This window comes from Epinephelus moara, chromosome 6 (assembly GCF_006386435.1).
Source record: "Epinephelus moara isolate mb chromosome 6, YSFRI_EMoa_1.0, whole genome shotgun sequence".
Taxonomy (NCBI): domain Eukaryota; kingdom Metazoa; phylum Chordata; class Actinopteri; order Perciformes; family Serranidae; genus Epinephelus; species Epinephelus moara.
In genome coordinates, this window is record NC_065511.1 from 40,101,260 (window position 1) to 40,112,168 (window position 10,909).

At 41.8% G+C, this 10,909-nt stretch overlaps 1 protein-coding gene across 3 annotated transcripts in view; it reads left to right on the forward strand.

Moving 5' to 3' along the window:
- The window catches only part of LOC126391427 (methyltransferase-like protein 27), a 37,963-nt gene extending 30,232 nt beyond the window's left edge, over positions 1–7,731 (forward strand). For 2 of the 3 annotated variants that reach the window (XM_050046192.1, XM_050046191.1), the window contains exons 2-6: positions 4,685–4,822; positions 5,259–5,387; positions 6,355–6,490; positions 7,048–7,140; positions 7,302–7,731. In XM_050046192.1, coding sequence (XP_049902149.1) covers positions 4,706–4,822; positions 5,259–5,387; positions 6,355–6,490; positions 7,048–7,140; positions 7,302–7,531 — 705 coding nt within the window. In that variant the 5' untranslated portion in view covers positions 4,685–4,705 and the 3' untranslated portion in view covers positions 7,532–7,731. The remainder of the gene's footprint in view (positions 1–4,684; positions 4,823–5,258; positions 5,388–6,354; positions 6,491–7,047; positions 7,141–7,301) is intronic. The other variant, XM_050046193.1, reaches the window with a different exon arrangement.
- Positions 7,732–10,909: the final 3,178 nt, after the last annotated feature.

Sequence of the window (10,909 nt, forward strand, 5' to 3'; positions counted from 1 at the left end):
GGGGGCAAACACTTTTTCACACAGGGCCATGTAGCTTTGGATTTTTTTCTTCCTCATTAATAAAACCCTTCATTTAAAAACTGCATTTTGTGTTTACTTGTGTTATCTTTGACTAATGTTTAAATTTGTTTGATGATCTGAAACATTTAAGTGTGGAAAACATGCAAAAAAGTAAGAAATCAGGAAGGGGGCAAACACTTTTTCACACCACTGTACAGTATCTAACATGTGCAAACAATGTGCAGATACATTCACGTACAATAGATCACAATAATCAAGAACCAGTAAGAAGGTAGCAGAGATCAGTCTCCTTCTGGCCTCCATAGAGAAGCAGGACTTATTTCTTAAATAGAACCCTAACTTCAGCCTCAGCTTTTTAAGAAGATTTTCAACATGAGGTTTAAAAGAAAGACCGTCATCAAGCCAAATACCGAGATATTTAAAACTGCAGACAACTTCTAACTTCTTTCCCTGAGCAGAAATAATGTCAACAGTGTTCTCAGGCTTTTTACTAGCATTTGAAAAATGCATTACTTTACCGTTTTATCAACATTCAAAACCAGCTTTAGTTGCGAAAGCTGAATCTGAATAATATTAAAAACATCCTGCAGTTTGGCAAGAGCCTCAGCAATGGAGGGACCAGCACAAGAGATCACAGTGTCATCTGCATAAAAATGAAAATAGGCTCCATCCACATTACAAACTAAACTATTAATATAGATAGAAAATAACAGTGGACCCAAAACAGACCCCTGGGGTACACTATTAAAAACACTTGAGGAGAGCCCATCAAACTGGACACATTGAGATCTTTCAGAGAGGTAGTTCACAAACCATCCCACTGCCTGGTCAGATACACCAATATTAGTCAACCTCTGTTTCAAAATGAGATGGTCAACAGTATCAAAAGCTTTGGACAGGTCAATAAATAGAGCTACACAACTCTGCTTCTTATCCAGTATGCCAATGATATCATTCACCACCTTCATTGTCACAGTAATAGCGCTGTGTTGTTTTCTGAAGCCAGACTGATGTTTAGATAAAATATCATTTTTACATATAAACTCCTTCAACTGCTCACTAACAAGTTTTTCAAGGATCTTAGCCAGAACTGACAATTTAGAAATGGGCCTATAATTAGTTAATAAAGTGGCCTCCCCCCCTTTTAGTAGAGGGAGGACATAGGCTGACTTCCATATTTTGGGAATCACATTGGTGCTTAATGTAAAATTGAAAAGATAAGTAAGGGGAGGTGCAATAAGCTCTGCACCTGTTTTTAGGAAGAATGGTTCTAAGTTGTCAGGACCAGCAGGTTTTTTAGAATCCAAGTTACCTAGGACTTCATACACTTCATCAATAGAAAATGGAGAAAAACAGAATATTTGATTTGTACCAACATAGCTCAGATCAAAACCTGCGGTATTTGCATATGTAGACGTGGACACAGAATCAAACGATGAACACAAAATGCTCGTTAAAAGACTTCAACATAGAAGACCTATCTGAGACAGTGCCAGAGGCAGTGGAAATGCAAGGGGGTAACTCATTACAGCTTCGAGAGGCAGATAGAGATTTAATGACTTTCCAAAATTTTCTTGGATTATTCAAATTCTCAGTAGTAGCTGAAAGATAGTAGTCAGCTTTTGAGCTTTTGACTTGTGATGTACAGTAATTTCTTAGCTGCCTAAATCAGCACCAGTCAGCCTCAGACCCTGTCATCCTAGCCTTTGCCCAAGCTTTGTTTCTCTTGTGTAGGAAATTAGATAACTCTGCAGTAAACCAGGGGTTATCCCTGCCCTTCACCCTGTATTTACGAAGAGGAGCATGTCTATCTATTATTTCCTTAAAACCATTTGAAAAATATGTCCAAGCGATTTCAACATTATCTATCAAATAAATTTTGTCCCAATCAAAGTGAAAGAAATCATGTAAAGCATCAAAATGTTTTATGTCCCTCTTTATAATGATGCACGGTTTACCTTTCAGAACCTTTGTGTCTCTAACTGTGGCTACAACACAGTGGTCACTCACATCATTAGCAAATACTCCGGCTGTAGAGTATTTGTGAGGAACATTTGTCAAGATCAGATCAATTAAAGATGATTTTTCAGGAAATTTATTATTAGGACGGGTGGGACTATCCACAATCTGAGTAAAGTTCAGTGAGACACAGAGATTTTTAAGATCATCAGACTTAGAAGTTAATCAGTCCCGATTCAAGTCGCCAAGTAAAACTACACTGAACAAAAATATAAACGCAACACTTTTGTTTTTGCTCCCATTTTTCATGAGCTGAACTCAAAGATCTAAAACATTTTCTATACACACAAAAGACTATTTCTCACAAATATTGTTCACAAATCTGTCTAAATCTGTGTTAGTGAGCACTTCTCCTTTGCCGAGATAATCCATCCCACCTCACAGGTGTGGCATATCAAGATGCTGATTAGACAGCATGGTTATTGCATAGGTGTGCCTTAGGCTGGCCACAATAAAAGGCCACTCTAAAATGTTCAGTTTTATCACACAGCACATTGCCACAGATGTCGCAAGTTTTGAGGGAGCGTGCAATTGGCATGCTGACTGCAGGAATGTCCACCAGAGCTGTTGCCCGTGAACTGAATGTTCATTCCTCTACCATAAGCCGTCTCCAAAGGCGTTTCAGACAATTTGGCAGTACATCCAACCGGCCTCACAACCGCAGACCACGTGTAACCACACCAGCCCAGGACCTCCACATCCAGCATGTTCACCTCCAAGATCGTCTGAGATCAGCCACCCGGACAGTTGCTGCAACAATCGGTTTGCATAACCAAAGAATTTCTGCACAAACTGTCAGAAACCGTCTCAGGGAAGCTCATCTGCATGCTCGTCGTCCTCATCGGGGTCTCGACCTGACTGCAGTTCGTCGTCGTAACCGACTTGAGTGGGCAAATGCTCACATTCGATGGCGTCTGGCACGTTGGAGAGGTGTTCTCTTCACGGATGAATCCCGGTTTTCACTGTTCAGGGCAGATGGCAGACAGCGTGTGTGGCGTCGTGTGGGTGAGCGGTTTGCTGATGTCAACGTTGTGGATCGAGTGGCCCATGGTGGCGGTGGGGTTATGGTATGGGCAGGCGTATGTTATGGACAACGAACACAGGTGCATTTTATTGATGGCATTTTGAATGCACAGAGATACCGTGACGAGATCCTGAGGCCCATTGTTGTGCCATTCATCCACGACCATCACCTCATGTTGCAGCATGATAATGCACGGCCCCATGTTGCAAGGATCTGTACACAATTCCTGGAAGCTGAAAACATCCCAGTTCTTGCATGGCCAGCATACTCACCGGACATGTCACCCATTGAGCATGTTTGGGATGCTCTGGATCGGCGTATACGACAGCGTGTTCCAGTTCCTGCCAATATCCAGCAACTTCGCACAGCCATTGAAGAGGAGTGGACCAACATTCCACAGGCCACAATCAACAACCTGATCAACTCTATGCGAAGGAGATGTTTTGCACTGCGTGAGGCAAATGGTGGTCACACCAGATACTGACTGGTTTTCTGACCCCCCCAGACCCCCCCAGTAAAGCAAAACTGCACATTTCAGAGTGGCCTGTGATTGCAGTTTTCAAAACATTCAGAAAAGAGCCAGATTGGAGGGAGACATTAGCTATAAAAATGAGTTGTTTTACCAGACTGCTTAGCACAGTTTTAAGGAAGCTAGTGGGTAAAACATCAAGGCAGCAAGTGGAAAAATCGAGACTGGAGACAATTTCTTCCAGTGTTTGGCTTAACATGTTACCTTGGGGAGACTGCGGTGATGGTACTTTATTCTTTGGCATTAAGTACTGTACTTAGTTGCACATCTGATGCTTAGAACCTTGTTATAAAAAACAGTTGCAGACTTGTTACATTGTGGAACTAGTTCACAATGGAAACTAGTTCTGGAGAAATTGGAAGTGGATGGTGAGGTCATCTGTCCACAATAGCAAATACATCGGGAGTTGTTACTGTTTTTGTTGATGAGGGTGGTGCATAGAGAGAGCATGCCCTCCATCAATGTGTTTTTATTCAGATTGCCACCTAGGAAATACACTGTGTTCAAAGAAGATCTCATATTAAATTTTAAAACTGGCCCCCCTTGAAAAGGCAAACACATCTCTGTCATGGTTTTCTTAGTCAGTGGCAATCTATAACAAAATTATATACTTCTAAATAAGAAATGAAAAAACTGTTCAGTTAAATGAATATCTTCTTATTTTCTTTGGTATTAATCTCAGATACAGATATGCAGTGATGATTGCTGGGTAATATGTACGCTGATGTTGTCCAATGTGAAGTTTCTATTTGATCATGCAAAGAGACGATGCAATATACAGTGGCTAGTTTGGGCGCGAAATCTGTCAAAACCAATGAGTGTATACAAAGATGCATGATGCATCTCCACTTCCTCCCACTGTACAAAAATGAAGCCTAAATATCCAGGATACGGCCACGACCATCTTGCATGGTTGATATCATTTGGAGCCACAGTCTCCGCAGAATCAGTCTCTGCAATATCATATTCCCGCCCATACACTGACATGACCAATCACAAGCAGGGAGAAGGTCTTTGTTCAACATTCCTGTGTTGTCGACTCTACATGTCAACATCTGTGATGTTAAGAACATGTGTCTCCTCTCTGGCAGGTTTGAAGTCATCTCCTCATCATGTCAGACTGCAGCAGAACTGTGGACGATGTGAGGACCTTCCTCCAGTCCTCCAAAGGCTTTGATCCACAGCAGATGATGAGGTTCTATGACAGCTGGGCAGAGACATATGAACAGGTCAGTGGACAGAAACTCATCCTCCTTCAGGTTTGATGGTGACTTCAACGACACACCAAAAAAATCTGTCTTTTAAGTAACAAACATATATTCTCTGTAGGCATTAAATGTGCCTCTGAAAACATATCTGACATCATTATGCAGCAGCTACGTCACCTGACCTGACCTGATGTCACCTCTCAGAATAACTCTCAGAATTTTCCAATGTTGTTTGAATCTGCAGGGTTATCACTATAAAAAAGTAAATCATCTGTGTATACTAACACTTTGTTCTCCTTCTTGTCCATAAATATACCTTCATACCCAGGTACAGTAAAATAACCACTGATTAAATAGAAATTAAACAAAATGGTGGAGAGGGGTCAGCCCTGGCTGATGGACCTGAAACTGTTTGTTTACACAGTTTGTGTTACTAACACTTTTTTCTAAATTAAAGGATCACAACCTGATGAGCTACAGAGCACCACACCTAGCAGTAGACTTCCTGTCTAAAAACTTCTCTGGGAGTCCTGAAGAAGCTCAGGTTTTGGACGTTACCTGTGGCTCTGGATTGGTCGCCAAACTGGTGAGCTCAGTGTTAGAATAGAGATACTTCATCTCCCTTACTGACTAATCGTGGCCCCGCAGAGGCTGCAGTGTTAATTAAACCTCACAGTGTTATTAATGTGTTGGTCAAACTTGATGGTTTTGTAAGCTTAAAATGTGACAGGTGGGGCGCCCACTAGCTCAACTGGTAGAGCAGGTGCCCCATGTACAAAGGCTGTATCCTTGCTGCAGTGGCCACAGGCTCAATTCCAACCCACAGCCTTTGGCTCCATGTCATCTCCAATCTCGCTTCCCCTTTCATGCTTTATCTGTCCTATCAAATAAAGGATAATAGCCTGCAAAAAAAAATCTAACAAAACATGAAGGGTGTTTCTACAGATTAGAGGTCTCATTTATAAAACACTCAGCCTCATGTAGCAACATTCTCTAAAATTCAAGTCAACTCCAGATGCATCAAACATTCCAATTACTCTAATCTGCTCTTGTCCAGGTGTGGTGTATGATGAATCCTACTTGATCATGAGTAACCTGTTTGCATCTGTAATGCACCCTGAACACTATATAAAGGCAGTTGCTGTTTTGTGTGACTCTGGCACATGCCCAAAACCAAGACATTGCAAAACTTCAGCAGTAGTGGTGGAGGAAGTTTCCAGATCCTTTACTTAAGTAAAAGTACTAATACCACAGTCTAAAAATACTGTTACAAGTAAAAGTCCTGCACTGAAAATTCATGCAGTGTTTATGTTTGCACAGCAATCAGACTGATCGCTTCACACCTCACCTAAATGATCGTGTCACTAAGAGGTGTCCCCCGTCCTAATCTGATGTGCTACAAACAAAATGACACAAGCAACATGACAATGTCAACAGGAATATTAGTGGAATATTCATTTCCATTAGCCATGTAAATGGCTTAGTAGCAATATTGTCTTTTTTGGAATAAGTGCAAAAAAAATATCTAGATTTTCTTCTTCTTGTGTTTATAGATGGTTAAACGGGGCTTCAGGCACTTTGTTGGAGTGGACGGCAGTAAAGGCATGCTGGAACAAGCTGCAAAAACTGGCCTCTATCAGGACCTCAAACTGGCCCTACTGGGACCAGAACCACTGCCTGCACCGACTGGTACACTACACTCACACTTCATACACTCTGATTTCTCATATCAATGCTGAATAGGGATTTGACTTAAGCCCCATGAGCTCCTCTTTAATTTAACTCATCATTGAGGACATAGTAACCATGGTGACATGATCAGATACTATGGTTCGTAATAGACATGGACTTTCAGAAGGACAGACAAAAGAGAAAGACCAAATCCTCCACAGGGGGGCGCCAGAGAGTTGAAGTGGATTCAAAGAGACTACAGGAGGCGAATAAGAGTCAACCTCTCCCTCCTTCTCCTCCTCATATATGTGAACAAAAAGACATGAAACACATACCAGTCCCTCCAGGATGTTGGGACTGCAAAAAGCCAGTCCCCATTGATTCTGTGCGACCTTGCAAGTTTGTCCAGTCACTGCAACTTTTGCCTCTGTTTAAAAACAGAGAGAGCAGGAGAGCAGCTCACTGAGACAGTCTTTCCACCTGCATTGAACAGCAGCAACAGCTGTGGTGGAGCTGCAGATCTAACTCTTCACACAAACAACAACACCTGACTCCTCTTCCTCCTTTTGTTTCAGGTGTGTTTGATGTTGTTATCATTGTCGGTGGTTTACGCGCTGAATTTGTGCCGGTCAGCATTGTCAGGGAGCTCTACCAAGCTGCCAAAATGGGTAACCAACACTGGTCGTGTGTTTTCAACTCTGCTCCATTCTGCTCTACTCTATATGAACCCCTAAAGATGTTACAGAACAAGATGCTATGAGAGAATTATGAATCTTATTCTTCTCTACTTCTATAATATCAGTTAATCTAATCATTCATTTTTCTGCAGGAGGTTACATCTGCATGTCGAGAGTGGACCCAAAGTCAGAGTCTGGAAACAACTACAAGGTGTCTTTGGAGAAAGAGCTGCAGCTGATGGAGGAGGAGGGACTGTGGACTCATGTGGACACCAAAGAGATAGACAAATACATGATGACTGTTTATAATAATCACAATAATAATAAGAATGAGCAATACCTTGATGGGACCATGTACCTCTACAGGAAGTCACTTAATTAGTCCCTCTACACCTGAATACATTCCTTCATTGTCCGATCTGTGTTTTTTAAGCCAATGGCGACCCCAGAAGTTTTTCATAGGGGTGGCCAGACAATGGCAAGTGATTATTATTACCATGTTATGCCATTGTTTTTGTTTATCTACCCAACGCTAACATTAAAAGTCATACTGTCATAAATAAACAAGTTTCAACCATAAAATGTGATCAGGTTTTGTCCACTTTTGTCTTGGGACCAGCTGCAGATTGACTTGGCAGAGACGGCTGCCATCTTGTTTGTACATGGATTGTTGTAGGTGCAGGAAACCAAAAGTGTGATTTCCTCTTATGAGGACACAGGGTATTCTCCCTGATCATGTTTGTCCCAGACCTGCATTTTTTCATGCAGCCACCAGATGTCCCCAGACTTTCTTCCAAGCCCCATATCCACACCTTTTTTACATTTGCAACCACCTGGGCTTCCCTCCCCACTCACACACCTTTTCCCAGTTACCTCATCACCCTGCTCTGTGTATAAACCTGCCATTGTCACCAGCTTGTTGTGCTTTCCCTGTGTTTTGGGGTTTTCCTGCTGATTTTTCCTGCCTGCCTGGTTGTCATCTCATCTGCCTGAATGCCTGTTTTTCCTCAGTTACAGTTATTTCTTCTGAATCAGCCAGCCTACGAGTCTGCATTTGGGTCCTACCTGCCTTTGCTGCTTCACCCAGCTGTAACATTTCTGGAAAATCAGAGTATCTGGAGAAACATTCAAAGAGGAACAACATCAAAATCAGAGTATCTGGAGAAACATTCAAAGAGGAACAACATCATCATTGGCTACGTTTACATGCACACTAATATTCCACTATTATTCAGAATATGGCAATATTCTGATTTTGATGCAGGTAATGTAAAAAGTATGTTCTGTTTAGAAATTCCCAAATAGGCCTTTGACTGAATTCAGCATTTTCTGATTTAAGACGTGGGATATGCCGGTATCACTACTCTCTCTCATACAATTGATAACATTTCGGGAAGTCCTTCAGATATCTCAGAAAAACAATACCAATGTAAGACACAATTTGACCCACCACAACTAGCCTAAATGAAGTAAGGGATATCATTAAAAATGAAAAAAGAAGAGGTATTTAATTACATACTGGCACCTCTCACTCATATTTTAGGCTGATATATGGAAATGACTGGTGCCATGGATCTTCAAAAGGTCTCTAATCGAGATTAATCTTTCAGATCGAGTGATACTAAATGAGATCAGCTCTGAGAATTCCTGTGGAAACTGTGATGAACGTTTTGGGGGCCGATATAATGTCATGATGAGCACTGATGACACCGCTTCGAGCTCAAGTGGAAGATACTCAAATGATTCAATTCACCCGGGTCATTTCGCAAAAACTGTGTCGAAAAAAAGGCTGCAGGCCCTCCTCCTTTCCTACGAAAGGTTTCTGTCAGTGAGCCCGGTTACATGCACACAATAATCAGATAACTGGGAATAATCAGGTAGTGGTAATAATCTGATCTGACGCATTTACATGCACTTCAGTAATGCGATAATCAGAAAACCCTGGTTTACATGATTCAGTCCGTTAGTCGGATTTCTGTCCAAGTACATGACGTAAAACTCAAATTTCCTGTTACAGTAGGTGGCGGTAATGCACATTAACGCTGGTTGCCACTCACCGTAATACTGAAAAGAAGAAGAAGAAGAAGAAACTTCCTCTTAGTTTCAAAACATCCTGTCTTCTTCACCATGGCAACACTACACAAAGAAGAATAAGAAGAATATGGAGGCGACGCTAACGGTCAGGGCTGTCCTTATGTGGGAGCTGTTAAGCCTGCAAAATAGGCTACACACTGCTGCTGTCCTTCGCTTATTCTCCATGAGGACAAAACGACGATGGGCTTTCATTCAGCAAGCATCTGCCCTTGGTCTCAGCATGATGGGTCCTCCACTCCTACCAAAACACCGTGCTTGCTGGATGCGCGTCCGGAGCAAGGAGTGGTGGGAGAGAGTGGTCCTCAAGGAATTCTCAGATCCAGAATGGAGAGAGAATTTCAGGATGTCTCGGAGAGCATTTGTGAAACTGTGTGATCTGATGAAGGATGTCATGAGCCCCGATGAGATGACAGTACGTCTCCCTGTACCTCTGGAAATGCGAGTGGCATATTTTCTACGACTTTTCACACATGCGCAGATGTAAAAGAACGAAAGATACCAGATTAATGGTATACATGCACTGAATAAAACAGACTATTGGGGAAAAAGCTAGGTGTGTTTATCCGATTTCTCATAATCTGATAATGGCTTTTATCTGATAAAGCACATCAGATTATGCTGTTTACATGACCACTTGAATAATCTGCTAACTCCAGAAATCAGATAATGATCGGTTTATTGTGTGCATATAAACGGGCTCAGTGTTGCCACACCAGTTTTCACTGTTTACCCATGGTTTCAACTAAAAACATAAAAATGTAAATTCTTTTCAGTTACCAGATCATGAACCAAGAGGGATTTGTTGGTCAATGTTCTGACATTAAGAGGAGCTCATTTCAGCTGCAGGGATTCTGTGGCAGGAAAGGAGACCGTGTTGTGGCTGAACATTAGCAGATTTAAGATTACTGAGACAGGTACCAGATGGTCTGTGATTTCTACGATGTGTTTGACCACCATGCCACCGGCTGTTTGAGAACATTTGGTCAGTGAACTCCAAGAGGGAGGAGGAGGAAGAAAGAGACTTACCTTCATTGTAACAGAATTTACAGTACAAGAACACTCAAAGCAGACAGCACAAAATGTGATTGGGCCAGCCCAGTGTCAATTAAGAAAACATACCAATAGGCTGGACTACCTGTATTTTTGTTTGGTTGGACCAAAAACAGAGGTAGAAAGAGACAGTTGTGTCGGCCCAAAAGGCTCCTTGGCCCATCTGCCCAGTGTGCCAGATGCTATGTGTTTTTAATGTACGCTGTTTTTGATTGCCTTGCCCCTGCGTGATGTGTGTATCATTACTCTCCCTAAACTCAAATTTGGCACTGTGACTCAGAGGCAAGGCAAGGCAAGGCAAGTTTATTTGTAGAGCACAATTCGTACACAAAGTAATTCAAAGTGCTTTACAGAACAAGAAAATGCATTAAAATCACAATACAAAATAAAAACATAAATAATCATTATCAAATGAACTTTAAAAGAGAAGAGTGCAGATAAGATCCTTTCAGTCATATGCACAGTGAAATAGAGCTGTTTTGAGCCTAGATTTGAACATTGTCAGAGTAGAGGCCTGTCTCACATCTTCAGAAAGACTGTTCCAGATTTTAGCTGCATAAAACTGGAATCCTGATTCCCCATGTTTAGTCCTGACTCTGGGCACCAGCAGGAGGCC